The 16,469-nt window shown below is 47.1% G+C and overlaps 1 protein-coding gene across 2 annotated transcripts; it reads left to right on the forward strand.

Annotated features, from left to right (window-relative positions):
• The first annotated feature begins 328 nt into the window (after positions 1-328).
• LOC132583962 (olfactory receptor 5AP2-like) lies at positions 329-8,603 on the forward strand. 2 transcript variants are annotated; one of them, XM_060255721.1, is made up of 2 exons: positions 329-340; positions 7,685-8,603. In XM_060255721.1, the coding sequence occupies exons 1-2, from the start codon at positions 329-331 to the stop codon at positions 8,597-8,599; spliced, it is 927 nt and encodes a 308-aa protein (XP_060111704.1). In that variant the 3' UTR covers positions 8,600-8,603. The 2 variants fall into 2 exon arrangements, with proteins under 2 accessions (XP_060111704.1, XP_060111703.1); XM_060255720.1 differs by lacking the exon at positions 329-340 and having other exon boundaries at positions 7,658-8,603.
• Positions 8,604-16,469: the final 7,866 nt, after the last annotated feature.

Genomic DNA, 16,469 nt, shown 5'->3' on the forward strand with positions numbered 1-16,469 from the left:
CGTGGTGTGCGTCAGTAAGGTCATTTCCCGGAGGAGGTGCTTAATTAATTAAATATGCGGGAATGCTAGGTTACGGCGGGGTGGACGTAGACGCTGATTGGCCTGGCTACGTCACGTGGTGGTGGTGGGGGCATGACCTGGGTGACGTCATTGGGGTCATGACCCTGATGACGCAGTTTCCGGTGACGTCAGCGGAAGTGACGTTACTGGCCACGCCCCTTCATTAAAAATGCAAGGGTTGACAGAGCTTCTGGTGATGTCACCGGAAGTGATGTAATTGGCCACACCCCCTTCATTAAAAATGCATGGGTTGACACAGCTTCCGGTGATGTCACCGGAAGTGACGTCACTGGCCAAGCCCCCTTCATTAAAAATGCATGGGTGGGCTATTTACTACTCTAATAGAACTTTCAATCCTTCTGGCACATTGTGCTTGTGTATATACCAAGACCAGGGGTCATTTTGTAGAAAAATAGGTAGTGGAGCTCATTAGCATATACCACCAACCCCCAGTCAAAAGCAACCCGATGCAAGAAAGGTGAGCCCTGGGTGAGCGAGGCCTTCTTGGGTTGGCTAGAGATTCAGCCAGCCTCAAGCTGCCCTCCCCCCCAGTCAAAAGGCCAGCAAGCCACATGCTGCCCAAAATCACATAAGAAGTGGAGAAAGGGTGGCATGCGCTTCTTCAGGGGTTAAAGAGGGCTGATGGGGTGTGTGGCAAAGCTCCTGGTAGCTGGCTGCCTTCCTGCTCTCCTAATCCAGGGATTGTTATGCAGCTGCACCTACTATTCAATGGACAAGGTAGGTTTGAAGGAGGAGGGGGAACCCTCAGAAAGGTTCAGGAGTTGTGCTCCTGCGAGCTTCTGCTGAATCTGAGGCCTGACCAAGACTAGACCAAGATTTGACCAGTGGAAAAGTAGAGTGGATCTAACCCATAATAATTGAAGGATGGTACTTCTAGCACATTTCCTTCCCAGTCGTAGACAATAATGGTTCTCAGTTTCCCCAGGAGTTTAAGGCAGTTGCAGAACATTGAAGCATTCTGAAAGAATCATTGTGTGGCAATTATGAAATCCCAGTTGGCCTTCATTGGATGGGAAAGCTTTGTAAACTCAGTGCTTTCCTTTAGAACATTCAGACATTGGTCCACTTCCCTGTGCCATGAATCATGATAGACTAAACTGTCAAAGTGAAGGACACAGTGGATTAGCTTGGTTTAGAGCAACTCTGGCCACACTACCAAGAAACAAGAAGTAATGGAAGAATCTCAGTGTATAGAACTGTGCATGTTTGCGTGTATTACATCATTGATTAGTGTTCTGTGTATTTCCACCTGTCTGCTAGTTCATGACACAATATTTTAGCTGCAAGTGGCATGTCTTCCAAAACAAGATTATTATTGCACCTACTCTTCTTGAGTTGAGAAGAAACCACATCACAAGTCAGCAGGAATCAAGGAGAATGGAGTAAGTGCTGCTTAATTATATCATTTGACCACAAATAAACTCCTCCCCCCCCCCATGAGCTTCTTGCATTATTTTACAGGGTCCCAGTTTTTGCACCATTAATTTGGCAAAGCTTGTGATTTGATTAAGATACCAACTTTCTCACTCTGTAGCAAAATCTTTTAGAAAACAAAAGTAGACCTTGCAATTATTTAATGTTTTTACTGTGTTCCAAAATAACCAACTGTTCAGTTTAAAATTCATCTCAAAACAATTTTGAATTGCAGTATAACAGATAATAGCGGAAAAATCCAAGTAGCACGTTTGGTTCAGTTTGGCCCAGTAATCCTCTTTCTTTGAGTTTCTGTCATGTATGGCTTTTGTCTGCCAGGTGTTATTATGCCTGCCAGGCATAGCCTCAGCTTGGGTGGGTGGGAACATATGAAGCTGCCTTATACTAAATCAGACCCATGGTCCATCAAAGTCAGTATTGTCTTCTCAGACTGGCAGAGGCTCTCCAGGGTCCCAAGCTGAGTTTTTTCACACCTATTTGCCTGGACCCTTTTTTGGAGATGCCAGGGATTGAACCTGGGACCTTCTGCTTCCCAAGCAGATGCTCTACCACTGAGCCACCGTCCCTCCCCTTTATCGTACTTGAAGAATCCCTTTATTGTACTTGAAGAATCCCTTTATTGTACTTGAAGGATCTCTTTATTGTACTTGGGTTGGTTTTTATGTATCTCTCTATATTTTTAAAAAGTAATATTACAATTAAGTTTCTGTGCCTTTAAATAGGAAAAGATGTGTACTAACATGCAGAACTGCAGTTCAGAAAAACCTACCATTAAAAACACCTCTGATTTTTTTCAACTATTATCCCAAATATGTGATGTTGCTTTTCAGCAAGGTAAAACTAACCAAGGATGGAATGTGCTGCTCATTCAATTTAATACAAATGTCATATTAAAATAAATGCAGCAGCATTACAATATTTTCCTCCAAATTGGAGATCTCGCCTGTATTCACACCAAATGATCATGCTGTATTTTAGTCAATTTGTTAATCGCAATGGATCCCACCAGCTTTATTGTTGAAGTTTTTCACTGAACATTTGACCATTGAAAAGGCTATATATGGGATCTTTGGACTTTTGTGTGGATTGGAAGCTATACTGAGGAGACCAACTGATCCAACCTCATTTCTGTTTTGGTGAGAGCAAGTGTTCAAGTGCTGACTTTTATGTGTAGAGAAACAAATTTTCCCATCTGTTTAAAAGTATTTATTTGTTTAGAATATTGATAGATCACTCCATCGCAAACAGTGTCTAAAGCAAAGGAACAAAGCCGTAGTCAAGTTGCACTTTTAAGATCAACTAAGTTTTATTCAGAATGTAAGCTTTTGTGTGCTCTAAGCAGACTTCATCAGACAAAAATGGAATGGCAAGCAGTCCTAAAGCAGTATACAGTGACCACACACACACAGAGTGCTATTTGAAATTAGGAGATACATGAGTAAAAAGAAACCAACACCAATAAAACAAAACAGAAGATGTATTTGTGTGTAGTGCCATCAAGTTGCAGCTAACATATGAAAACTTCAATGAGGGGCTTTCAAGGCAAATGAGAAGCAGAGGTGGTTTGCCATTGCCTTCCTTTACAGAGTCTTCCTTGGTGGTCTACCTTCCAATTACTGATCTTGTTTAGTTTCCAACATCTGATGAGATAAGGCAATACTATGCTGCCTTCCCCTCCCCTAAACAGAAGATAGAATCAATTGAACCATAAAACAAGATAACTGTTGAAGATGAAAGCAAGGGCGGGTAGCTAAGGGAAGACTGCAGGGAAAGGATTTCTAAGCTTTGGTGTCGATATACACAAGAAAAGCAGCAGCTAGGCTTAAAAGCATGAGGTTCATGCAGAACATTTTCTTTCCTCAGTCAATAACACTACAATTTTATTTAACATTTTCTTGACAGTAAGCCCTACGGAATAGACCTCAGTATCTTGATCTCTGAGTTGGAGTAGGATTGCTCTCTCAGTTGGCAAGATATCAATTTTTTTTTAATGCAGAAACATGCTAATTTAGTAGTTTGGGGAGAGAATCACATGAGATCCATGAAGCTGCCATGTACTAAATCAGACCATTGGTCAGTCAAAGTCAGTATTGTCCGCTCAGACTGGAAACATGTCTCCAGGTCTCTCAGGCAGGGTTCCTTCACATCACCTACTACCTGACTCTTTTAACTGGAGGTGCCGCATTTAAAGCAGCACTCCTTTAACTGGACTGTCTGCATTCAAAGCAGATGCTCTGCTACTGAGCCACAGGCAATTTTAGAATAAATGTAGAAGAAGAAGAAGAATTGCAGATTTATAACCCTGCCCTTCTCCCTGAATCAGAGACTCAGAGCGGCTTACAATCTCCTGTGTCTTCTCCCCCCACAACAGACACCCTGTGAGGTGGGTGGGGCTGAGAGAGCTCTCACAGCAGCTGCCCTTTCAACGACAACTCCTGCGATAGCTATGGCTGACCCAAGGCCATTCCAGCAGGTACAAGTGGAAGTGTGGGGAATCAAACCCAGTTCTCCCAGATAAGAGTCTGCACACTTAACCACTACACCACACTGGCTTGCTCAATTTACAGTGCCATCCTAAACAGAGCTATGCTTTTTCATTGAAATCAGTGGGTTAAAAAAAGACATAACCTCTGTATAGAACATAAGAGAAGCAATGTTGGATCAGGCCAATGGCCCATCCAGTCCAACACTCTATGCCACACAGTGGCCAATACACACACACACACACTGTGGCTAATAGCCACTGATGGACCTCTGCTCCATATTTTTATCCAATCCTCTCTTGAAGCTGGCTATGCTTATAGCCTCCACCACCTCCTGTGGCAGTGAATTCCACATGTTAATCACTCTTTGGGTGAAGAAGTACTTCCTTTTATCTGTTTTAACCTGACTGCTCAGCAATTTCATTGAATGCCCACAAGTACTTATATTGTAAGAAAGGGAGAAAAGTACTTCTTTCTTTACTTTCTCCATCCCATGCATAATCTTGTAAACCTCTATCATGTCAACCCGCAGTCGATGTTTCTCCAAGCTAAAGAGCTTCAAGCGTTTTAATCTTTTTTCATAGAGAAAGTGTTCCAAACCTCTAATCATTCTAGTTATCCTTTTCTGGACTTTTTCCAATGCTATAGTATCCTTTTTGAGGTGCAGTGACCAGAATTGTACACAGTATTCCAAACGAGACCTCACCATTGATTTATACAGGGACATTATGATACTGGCTGATTTGTTTTCAATTCCCTTCCTAATAATTCCCAGCATGGTGTTGGCCTTTTTTATTGCAATCACACACTGTCTTGACATTTTCAGTGAGTTATCTACCACGACCCAAAGATCTCTCTTGGTCAATCTCTGCCAGTTCACAATCTATCAACTTGTATTTGTAGCTGGGATTCTTGGCCACAATGTGCATTACTTGGCCACATTGAATCTCATCTGCCACGTTGATGCCCACTCACCCAGCCTCAACAGATCCCTTTGGAGTGCCTCACAATCCTCTCTGGGTCTCACTACCCTGAACAGTTTAGTGTTATCTGCAAACTTGGCCACTTCACTGCTCACTCCCAACTCCAAATAATGAATGAACAAATTAAAAAGCATGGGACCCAGTACTGAGCCCTGAGGCACCCCACTGCTTACCATCCACCACTGCAAAGACTGCTCATTTATACTCACCCTCTGCTTCCTATTAATTAGCCAGTTTTTGACCCACAAGAGGACCTGTCCTTTTACTCCATGACTCTCGAGCTTACTAAGGAGCCTTTGATGAGGAACTTTATCAAAAGATTTCTGGAAGTCAAGGTAAACAACATCTACTGGGTCCCCTTTGTCCACATGTTTGTTCATGCCCTCAAAGAACTCTAACAGGTTAGGGAGGCAAGATCTTCCCTTACAGAACCCATGCTGTGTCTTCCTCAATAACTTGTGTTCATCAATATGCCTACTCATTCTGTCCTTGATAATGGTTTCTACCAACTTTCCCGGTATTGAAGTCAGACTGACTGGCCTGTAATTTCCTGGATCTCCTCTGGAACCCTTTTAAAAGATGGGGGTGACATTTGCTATCTTCCAGTCCTCAGGAACGGAGGCAGATTTCAATGAAAGAGTACATATTTTTGTCAGGAGATCCACAAGTTCAACTTGGAGTTCTTTCAGAGTTCTTGGATGTATGCCATCTGGACCTGGTGACTTATTAGTTTTTAATTCATCAATCAGTTGTAGGGCCTCCTCTCTTGTCACCTCAATCTGACTCAGGTCTTTCAACACCACTTCCAAAATTAGTGGTTCTGGAGCAGGCAAACACTTCCCATCTTCCACAGTGAAGATGAAGACAAAAAATGCATTCAGCTTCTCAGCCATTTCCCTATCCTCCTTCAGTAATCCTTTTACCCTTTCGTCATCCAAGGACCCCACTGCCTCCCTGGCTGGTTTCCTGCTTCTAATATATTATATTTTTTGCTTCTAATATATAGGATTGCACTGTCAGTACTGCATTGTGGGGATAACCATGAACTTAACTAACCGTGATTTCATCTGTAAGATTTCTAACAAGTATTCATGGATTTCATGTTAACTAAATTGTACCTCCATGGCAGTATATTTGACAACTGCTGAGAATAAAACAACAGGTATAAGAAGAAACGTCTCTACTATTTGGTACTTATAATCATTTGAGAAGCAGGTGAATTGCAATTGTTGGGTACAGAATGCTGGCCTAGAGAAGCACAGCTCACTCGCACTTCTCTGTTGTTGCTTCTCTTCACCCATCTGAAAGCAATTATTTGAAATATTTGTCTTTAATCCTATTTTGCAGGTTTTATATTTTGCATGTGATCCCTCCTCAAAGGAACATAGAGATGTATACATTTAATTATCCAACCCCTCTTGTATTGCTAAAAATGTAAATTGCTCAATTTTTTAATACCATCAATCATATTTTTGCAGGACATTGCAGAGGACAATGGGCCAGTAGACTAAGAAAGAAATTTTTCTCTCTCTCCCAGAATATTAGAACTTAGGGGCAACCAGATAACTTGATGAAAAATAGATTCAAAATGGACTAGAGGAAATACTTGTTATTCCATGGGTAATTAATATGTAGAATCTGCTGTTCGGAGATAGAGTGATGGTCACAAGCAAAGGAAAATGTAAAAAACAGATTCATAGAGGGAAGATTCATCCTTGGCAACTGAAGCGAAACTCAATATTTGGGATGGGCACAAACTGGAGAAATGCAGTTTGTGTCAGTTCGTGGCCAAACCACAAACTGAAATGGGAGAGTCGATCATGAATTGAACTAGCTTGTGTTTTGTGGCCCAACAAACCTAACTGGAAGGGACTGTAGACCTTTTTAACAGGGTTTGCAAAAAGCCCAAAAAACAGTTGACTGGCGGGAAGCATCCTGCTCCCTGGCACTCAGCTCTTTTGTGCTTTCTTGTGCAGTCCCTTAAAGGGTGGTTCTATGCATGTTTATAGCTACTCTCTGGAGTTATTTTATTTTGAAAGCTTGGTTAGGTTGCATTATATCTAAAAACATAAGCAGAAAAATCAAAACTTCAAATAACCTCATCACAGTCATATACTCACTAGGTTCATGGTTCTGCAAATCTGCTTCCACTATAATCTCTGCTAGAAGCATGTTCTACATGATGGAAGCAAGAGAATGGAAAGACTGGGCAGAGTTTGCTCAGTAGCTGTGCTGAGTCTATGGATCAGCTGCTCTCTGTGTTTGGTCTCCTTACCTTCAGAGGGAAGATTAACCCCTTCCCAAAAGGGGGGGGGGCATAAAATTGACCGGGAGAAGTGGGAAAAACTGATAAACCTTTGTTTTCAACTGTCTACAACTCCATCTTATTTTGTGTGTATATTCAATAAAGAAAAGAAATCTCTATTATTTTATGACTTTTATATTTTGTGCCATTTTAAAAGTAGGTTTTCAGAAAAGAAGGAGATGGGGAAAGCAAAAGGGTGATGATAGCTTCCCAAAGCTATCTAAACATTGTCTAAAGATGGCCACACTGATATGGAAAATGTTGTTTTTTTATTGTGTTCCTAAGCTAATTTTATTTGAAAATATGAAACAACCATCCCCCAAACAATATCTCCTCCACTAACATATATCCCACCTATTGTTCTTTCATAGATGGAGACATCACATCAAATGCTGAAGAATGCCACAGTTGTCACAGAATTTATACTCCTGGGTCTTTCTAGCAACCCTGAAGCCCAGCTCATTCTTTTTGGTCTCTTTCTACTTATCTACTTGGTGGCCCTGATTGGGAACACTCTTATTCTTCTCATCATCAGTTTCAACAAGAGACTCCACAACCCCATGTATTTCTTCCTGGCCAATCTCTCTGTCATAGACATTGGGTATACAACTACCACTGTACCCAAGATGCTAATGAATTACCTCTCCCAGGACAAAACTATCTCTCTAGCTGGTTGTTTCTCCCAGATGTTCTTTTTCATCTCCTTTGGAGGCATTGAATGCCTCCTGCTGGGTGTCATGGCCTATGATCGATATGCTGCCATATGCCATCCATTGCATTACAGTGTGCTCATGAGACCCAAAGTTTGTATCTGTTTAGCAGCAGCTGCTTGGATTTTAGGTTTGGCTAACTCAGGTGTGCACTCTGGCATGATGTCTCTTTTGTCTTTCTGCCGGGACAATGCCATTCAGCACTTTTTCTGTGACATCCCACCCCTTTTCCAGCTGTCTTGTTCTGACACCTTGAGCAATCAAATTGCTACTTTTGTTGTAGGTGGAGGCGTAATAATGGGTTCCTTTCTGGTTACCCTGGTGTCTTATGTCTACATAGTCTTGGCCATCCTCAGAATCCGCACAAAAGAAGGGCGACTCAAGGCTTTCTCAACCTGTGCTTCTCACCTCACTGTAGTCAACATCTACTTTGGCACTATCATCTTCACATACATTAAGCCCAACTCCATATACTCCCAGAAGCAGGACCGAGCATTGCCTGTTCTGTATGGTATCCTTACACCCATGCTTAATCCAATCATATACAGCTTGAGGAATAAGGATGTGCAAGGGACACTTCGGAAAGCCATGGGTAGGACTTAATAGGATAAAGTGGTGAATGTATAAGCCACAAACAGTTGCGGGTAACCTCCTTTAGTGTTGGTATTGAATTAGCATTCAAAGCATGTATAAACAAATTAAAATAGTCTAATGAAATGTTATAATAAATTAGCCTTTAACATTTCATAAGACCATTTAATTGCATTTAATACATGCATTGAGTTCTAATTCAGTTCGGTGTAGTGGTTAAGTGTGTGGACACTTATCTGGGAGAACCGGGTTTGATTCCCCACTCCTCCACTTGCACCTGCTAGCATGGCCTTGGGTCAGCCATAGCTCTGGCAGAGGTTGTCCTTGAAAGGGCAGCTGCTGTGAGAGCCCTCTACAGTCCCACCCACCTCACAGGGTGTCTGTTGTGGGGGAGGAAGGTAAAGGAGATTGTGAGCCGCTCTGAGACTCTTCGGAGCGGAGGGCGGGATATAAATCCAATATCTTCTTCTTCTTATCTTCTTCTAATTCTTCAATTCCAATGCCAAAGGAGGTTACCCACAGCTGTTTTTTTGTCTTAAATGGGTTGCTATTTGAAGAAGAAGGAAGAGTTGCATCCAACAGAGAGATTTATAGCCAAATCTACAGATGACGTAAAGTGGGACACATGTTAGAAGCTTTCATTTTAAAAACTACACAGCTTCAAGCAATCTCAAGCACTTCTGCATAGCTGATATACATATTTAATGGTATACATAGTTAAGATGTTTACATTAGTGGTATGTTTACAATGGTATAATACTAGACAATGTATACAATGTTTAGTTAAGTCTTGTAGGTGGGTCCCTGTGCTATATCATAAATCACTTTTGAAATTACAGAAATTATTTTTTTTTTTAGAACTAGCTTTTGACGTGTACTGGGTTTGGGATTTCTCTAGAATCTTCCCTCTAGTCATAAGTTTCAAACTAAAGTGTTTGGAATGCCTAAAATCTGGTTGATGAGATCAAATATAACACCTCCCCCACCATTAACCCCATATGATACTGTCAATTGCTGGATCTCAGAATTAATAGGCTCTGTCCATAGTACTGAAACAAGCAGTGAGTTAACATTCTTCAGTTTTGCTCTACAGTTATAGCACATGAAGAGACGGCAGAATTATCAAACCAAAATGTAGTAGAATAAGAATTCTGATTAATATTTCCCATTTCCCAGTGCCATTTCCAGTACAATATTGTGTAGCCAATCAGAAATTATTATGTGACTTTGCAAATAACAGTAACATAATAAGTGTGTTGTAAACAGATCAAAATAGTTTTCAGCACACACCCAGAGGGCCTGTACCAAAATAAACAGAATCTAGGCCAAGTCCCTGGATCTGAGTTATTGTTATAAAGCTGGTATCTGTGGATCTGAGAATGGTGGAAATAGATGCCCTTGGACTTATCCATTGTGTCCTTGGACTTATCCATTGTGTCCTGGAAAAGGAAGGCTGTGACTGTTGAGTGTCTAGTGACTGACACAGAGTGCGATCAGACCAGCAGTTTGCCATGCAGTCTCCTGGCTTTTAAAAAGCTGTTTGAGTTTGAGAGACACTGCAGTGATCTGATGGTGGCTGCACAGCCAGCAACATACTGTGTGTCATGGTCTGAGGCCGGGTCAGGCAAAGTTCAGGGGCAGTCCAAGGTATGTAGCTGGTGAGCAAAGAGGGTACAAGTTGCCAAAACCGAATCACAGTCCAGGTATCGCAGGTCAGAGGTTCAGAAGCTGAAGTCAGGGGGTCCAGAAGTCAAGCCAAAGTCAGGGAGTCCAGAAGCCAAAGTCAAAAGCCGGAGTGGATACTAGAATGTCAGGTAAGTGACTAGTTGCTTCCACAAAGCCTCCTCCCAAAGCCCACAGCTATATAGCCCTCTGCTGGCTATTGCCCATTTGGGCTAATTGCTGGCTCAGAGAGGCAGCCAGGATCCTGCTGAGACTCAAGCATCCTCACTCCAGAAGGGCCAGAATCCTTTCAAAACTCAGGGCTCAGGGAGCGTCTTGCTCATGAGCGTGCCGCCCTCCTCCGATCCCTGAGGTCCTGACAAAGGTGGTCACGCACATGAGCCACCCAAGAGGGCAAGGCAGGAGGGCTTGGATCTTCTCCAGCAGGAGGCAGGGGCACTGGTACAGGTGACAGGGGCACAGTTTCTTCTGCAGGCTCAGCTTTTTCTGGAGGGTCCCCAGCACCCATGACACTATCCCCCCCCCAGGGCCCCCCTCCGTCGAGGGGCCGGGGAGGTCGGGATGGTCATTGTGGAACCGTTGCACCAAGTCCGAGGCATGAAGATTGTCCACGGGCTCCCAAGACCAGTCTTCCGGGCCGTATCCCTCCCAGTCCACAAGGTACTGGAGGCCTCCATGATGGTACCGGGAGTCCAGGATCTGGCGCACCTCATATTCTTCTTCGTCATCCACCAGCACCGGTGGTGGCGGCAATGGGGAAGTAGGCCGAGCTGGGTCGGGGGGTGCAGCCGGAACAAGGAGGGAGCGATGAAACACAGGGTGAATGCGGAGGTGGGGTGGCAACTGGAGCCTGAAGGCGATGGAGTTTATTTGTTCCATGACAGGGTAGGGTCCAATGAACTGTGCATCCAGCTTGTGAGACCGACCAGGCTGGCGCAGGTAGCGAGTTGAGAGCCACACATGATCCCCCGGCTGCACTGGAGGGCCCTCTTGCCTCTTCCGGTCCGCAGCCCATTTACATGCCTCCTTGGCCCGCTGTAGCTGCTCTCGGAGCAAGTCTTGGCTGGCGCGGAGTTCTTGCAGGTAGGCATCGACGGCGGGGACATTTGTGGGTGGCAGGATCGCCGGGAAGAACCGAGGATGGTACCCGTAGGTTGCAGCAAACGGGGTTATTTGGGTGGATGAATGGACCGTGTTGCTGTATGCAAACTCCGCCAGGGGCAACAGAGTGGTCCAGTCATCCTGCAGGTAACAGGTGTAACAGCGGAGATATTGCTCTAGCGTGGCATTGGTGCGCTCTGTCTGACCATCTGTCTGTGGGTGGTAGGCTGAGGACAGGTGCACCCGAGTACCCAGGCTGGAATGGAGGGCTTGCCAGAACCGAGAGGAGAACTGGGGGCCCTGATCTGAGATCAGGTGGGCTGGGAGTCCGTGCAGACGAAAGATGTGTTGCAGGTAGAGCTGGGCCGTCTCCTGAGCTGTCGGAGGTTTCGGGCACGGAATGAAGTGGGCCATCTTGGTAAATAGGTCGACGACCACCAAGATACAAGTCTGACCCTTGGATCGCGGAAGTTCTGTGATGAAGTCCATCGAGATGGTATCCCAGGGTCCTGAGGATGTGGGCAAGGGCTGTAACAACCCCGAGGGCTTGGCCCGTCGGCAGATGTCACAGGAATTGACATAACGGGCAACATCGGAGCGAACTCGTGGCCACCAGAATTCTCGCATTAGCAAGTGGGTGGTCTTATGCTGTCCAAAGTGCCTGGTGGGTAACAAGTCGTGGGTCAGGCGTAGCACTTCTGCCCGCAAGGGCCCGGGCGGCACATAGAGGCGTTCACGGTGTAGCAAGAGGCCACCTCGAGTCGTGAACTCGCCTGCCGAGTCATCTTGGAGTGCCTGGAGGTGTTGCTGGACCCAGAGATCGTTGGCCTGGCTAGCACGAATGTCCTCCACGAACGTGGGTGAAGTGGAGGTGGCTGCAAACACTGAGGGCGGCAGGATGGGAGCAGCGGGCGCGGTCTCATTTGAAGAAGGGGCGTATTCCGGTTTCCGGGAGAGCACGTCTGCTTTCTGGTTCTGGGTATGGGGGATGTAGGACATCCGGAAGTCAAAGCGGGAGAAGAAGAGGGACCACCGGATCTGGCGCTGGTTGAGACGGCGGGTGGTCTGGAGGTGCTCCAAGTTCCGGTGGTCAGTGAGCACTTGAACAGGGTGGCAAGCCCCTTCGAGGTAATGTCTCCAAACCTCAAAAGCCGCGTTGATTCCAAGCAACTCCCTCTCCCAGATGGTATAGTTCCTCTCTGCAGCAGTGAGCTGGCGCGAGTAATAGGCGCAGGGCTGGAGTGGCTGAGATGGCTCCTCGCGCTGGGACAGCACTGCTCCCAGGGCCACGTTGGAGGCATCAGCTTCCACCGTAAAGGGAAGCTGGGGGTCAGGGTATCTCAGGAGTGGCCCGGTGGCAAAGCGGGTCTTCAGGGTGGAGAAGGCGTTATCGGCCTCTGGGGACCAGCGGAAGGGTTCTTTGGGGCAGAGTAGTTGAGTCAGGGGTGTTGTCAGGGATGCATAGGCCGGGATGAATTGCCGATAGTAGTTGGCAAAACCAAGGAACCGCTGCAGGTCTTTGCGATTCTGAGGAGCCTGCCAGGTCAGGACCGCTTCCACTTTTTTCGGGTCCATGAGGATTCCCTGCGGTGACACAATGTGACCAAGGAACTCGACAGAGCGCAGGTCAAAGTCGCACTTCTCCAGCTTGGCGTAGAGGCCATGGGCTCGTAGGCGCTGCAGGACCTGGCAGACGTGCTCGGCGTGCTGGACAGGATTGCGGGAGTAAATCAGGAGGTCATCCATATATATGTTCGCGAAGCGGTCGAGCAGGTCCCGGAATATGTCATTCATGAACCTCTGGAAGACAGCGGGGGGCGTTGGTCAATCCGAAGGGCATCACCAGGTGCTCGTACTGCCCGTATCGGGTCCCAAATGCGGTCTTCCATTCGTCTCCGGGCCGTATGCGCACCAAATTGTTCGCTCCACAGAGGTCCAGCTTGGTGTAGATTTGGGCCCCCTTTAAGCGATCCAAGAGTTCAGGGATCAGTGGTAGAGGGTACCGGTCGTGGATGGTGATCTTGTTCAGGGCCCGGTAGTCATTGCACAGCCAGAGCTCCCCACTTTTCTTCTTCATGAAGAGGACTGGAGAAGACAGGGGAGAGGTTGAGGGTCGGATGAATCCGTGTTTTAGGTTCTTGTCCAGGAAGTCTCGCAGAGCTGCCAACTCAGGCTCTGACATTGGGTACAGACGCCCCACTGGGAGTGGTTCCCCAAGTACCAAATGAATGGCAATGTCATAGGGCCGGTGAGGGGGAAGCTGATCCGCTCCTGTTTCTTCAAAGACATCGGCGAAATCCGCATACTTTTGAGGGAGCTGAGGACCACCACTTGGGATGCCGGCTTCTAGAGTGGTGAGAGGAGTCAGATGGGGGCATGGGTCTTGGAAGCGTAGTTCCTGCTGGGCCCAGTCCACGATGGGGTTGTGCAGCTTCAGCCAGGAAAGGCCTAGAATCAGCGGGAAGCGAGGCATGCGGGCGACCTCAAACTGCAGCTGTTCATGCTGCTGCTGGACATGGAAGGTGATGAGACAGGTCTCCTTGGTGACGGGGCCAGAACGGAGGAGGCGCCCGTCAATAGCCTCCACCAGCATCGGAATCTCTTTTGTCTGCACTGGGATCTGGTGCTGATTTACGAAGGCGGCATCTACAAAACAGTGGGCCGCTCCCGAGTTCAGCATGGCATACACGAACAGCCAGCGTCCATCGGGCAGACGGAGATTGACTGGTAGCAGGAACGGGCCCGGGGTATCAGCCTGTTGTTCGGAGGACCCAGCTAGTCGCCCCAGGCTGGAGGGTCCACTTACGCCTGGGGCTGACTTTTTGGCGGCGGTGGCAACGAAGGTCCGGGTATCCAACGCTTAGCAGGGCAGCCAGAGGCATGGTGGCCTGCCATGCCACAGTAGAGGCACAGATTCTGCGTGCAGCGTCTGGCCTTTTCTTCTGGAGTCTGGTGGGGTCGAGCAGCTCCAAGCTGCATAGGCTCACCCTCGTCTCTGGTACTAGCTGGGGATGGGAGAGAAGCCAAGTGGCACGGCGCAGGGGCTGGCGCCCTCTGGTCTTGGCTTGTCGGCGACTTTCCAGGTGGCCATCGATGCGGAGGCAGAGGGTGATAAGTTCTTGAAGCATGGGTGGCTGCTCCACCCTGACCAGTTCATCCAGGACTTCCTCTGCCAACCCCTCGGTAAACTGGTCCATCTGGGCAGCCTCATTCCATGCCAAGTCTTGGGCCAGGAGCTTGAATTCGGTGGCATACTTAGCCACCGAGGATTTGCCTTGTTTCAGCGCCCTGATCTTCCGGTTGGCTGTGGCTGCTTGGACTGGGTTTGAGAAGGCAGCAGACAGGTGGGCCTCAAACCCCTGGTAATCAGTCAGTAGGGGAGAGGACGCAACCAGCAAGGGTGTGGTCCATTTGGCCGCCTGCCCCTTTAACAGACTGATGATGAAACACACCTTTGTTTTGTCATTGGGGAAGTCCCGTGCTCTTAATTCGAAGTACAGCCGACACTGTGCTAGGAAAGGAGGAAATTCTTCCATAGCACCCCCAAATCTGTCAGGTGGGGGAACTGGGCACTTGGGTGGAGCACTGGCTGCAGGTTGTTGCTGCAAGTGCACTACTGCCTGTGTCAGCTGCTGTACCTGGGCTTGGAGCGCAGCCAGTAGTCCTGCGGTTCCACTTGCTTCAGCATCCATCCTGTGGAATGGGTGTTTGTGTTGGTGGAAGCAATCTGTCACAGGCTGAAGCCGGGTCAGGCAAAGTCCAGGGGCAGTCCAAGGTCTGTAGCTGGTGAGCAAAGAGGGTCCAAGGCGCCAAAACCGAATCACAGTCCAGGTATCGCAGGTCAGAGGTTCAGAAGCCGAAGTCAGGGGGTCCAGAAGTCAAGCCAAAGTCAGGGAGTCCAGAAGCCAACGTCAAAAGTCAAAGTGGCTGCTAGAACGTCAGGTAAGTGACTAGTTGCTTCCACAAAGCCTCCTCCCAAAGCCCACAGCTATATAGCCCTCTGCTGGCTGTTGCCCATTTGGAATAATTGCTGGCTCAGAGAGGCAGCCAGGATCCTGCTGAGACTCAAGCATCCTCACTCCAGAAGGGCCAGAATCCTTTCAAAACTCAGGGCTCAGGGAGCATCTTGCTCGTGAGCGTGCGGCCCTCCTCCGATCCCTGAGGTCCTGACGAAGGCGGTCACGCACACGAGCCACCCGAGAGGGCAAGGCAGGGGGACTTGGATCTTCTCCAGCAGGAGGCAGGGGCACTGGTGCAGGTGACAGGGGCACAGTTTCTTCTGCAGGCTCAGCTTCTTCTGCAGGGTCCCCAGCACCCATGACACTGTGACATTGGCAAGGGACTGCAACCACTGACCATGGCTCAAGAAACATGCAGAGTGGAGCAGTCACACGGCTCATCCATTTCCATGCAGAACCCAGGCTGATCAGATGACCAGAAACCTGCCATGGAAGTGCTTCATTGACTTTGCCATCGGGAATTTGCTGGTGTCTATTACAAGCATTCGGGAGTCATTGCAACACAAGGTAGAAATGAGTGGGGCATGGAAGCCAAGTGTGTGTTTGTGATCATGCCTTTCTAAATCAGAGAGGAGGGTGGCTATGGACCAAATTGCTTGTCTGATTGCTCCCATAGAAACCCTACTCACGGTTGGAATAGGCAATGTCTGGTGTACAAAGAGGAAGAGCAGAAGACGCCACAGGGGGAAGTAAGAAGACAATGAAATAGGATTGTGAGGTCAGTATCTTCTCTTCTGTTAACTGTCATTCCATGGCTGTCTCTAGATTGCTACTCTTAGGGAAATATCATCTTTCACCAAGGAATTTTCACACTTAGTCTGACTCTCACAGCTAGTGATGTAGTTAAGGACACAATCTGTCTCTCTCCTCTTTACCATTAAGCATATTAGTTCCTAAACAAGCCTTTATCTATACTTTAATCAGGTTGTGCTCCTTTGCAGTGTTCATTACTCTACCAGCACTCATGGTCTTAAATGTGTGGCTACTACCATGCCTTGGATTTTGTCGTTACAGCACGTATAGGAGTTCATCAAATTCATCATTTTTGCAGAATACTGTAAAGTAAGAACCAGTAAGGC

This window comes from Heteronotia binoei, chromosome 15, assembly GCF_032191835.1.
Source record: "Heteronotia binoei isolate CCM8104 ecotype False Entrance Well chromosome 15, APGP_CSIRO_Hbin_v1, whole genome shotgun sequence".
Classification (NCBI taxonomy): Eukaryota; Metazoa; Chordata; class Lepidosauria; order Squamata; family Gekkonidae; genus Heteronotia; species Heteronotia binoei.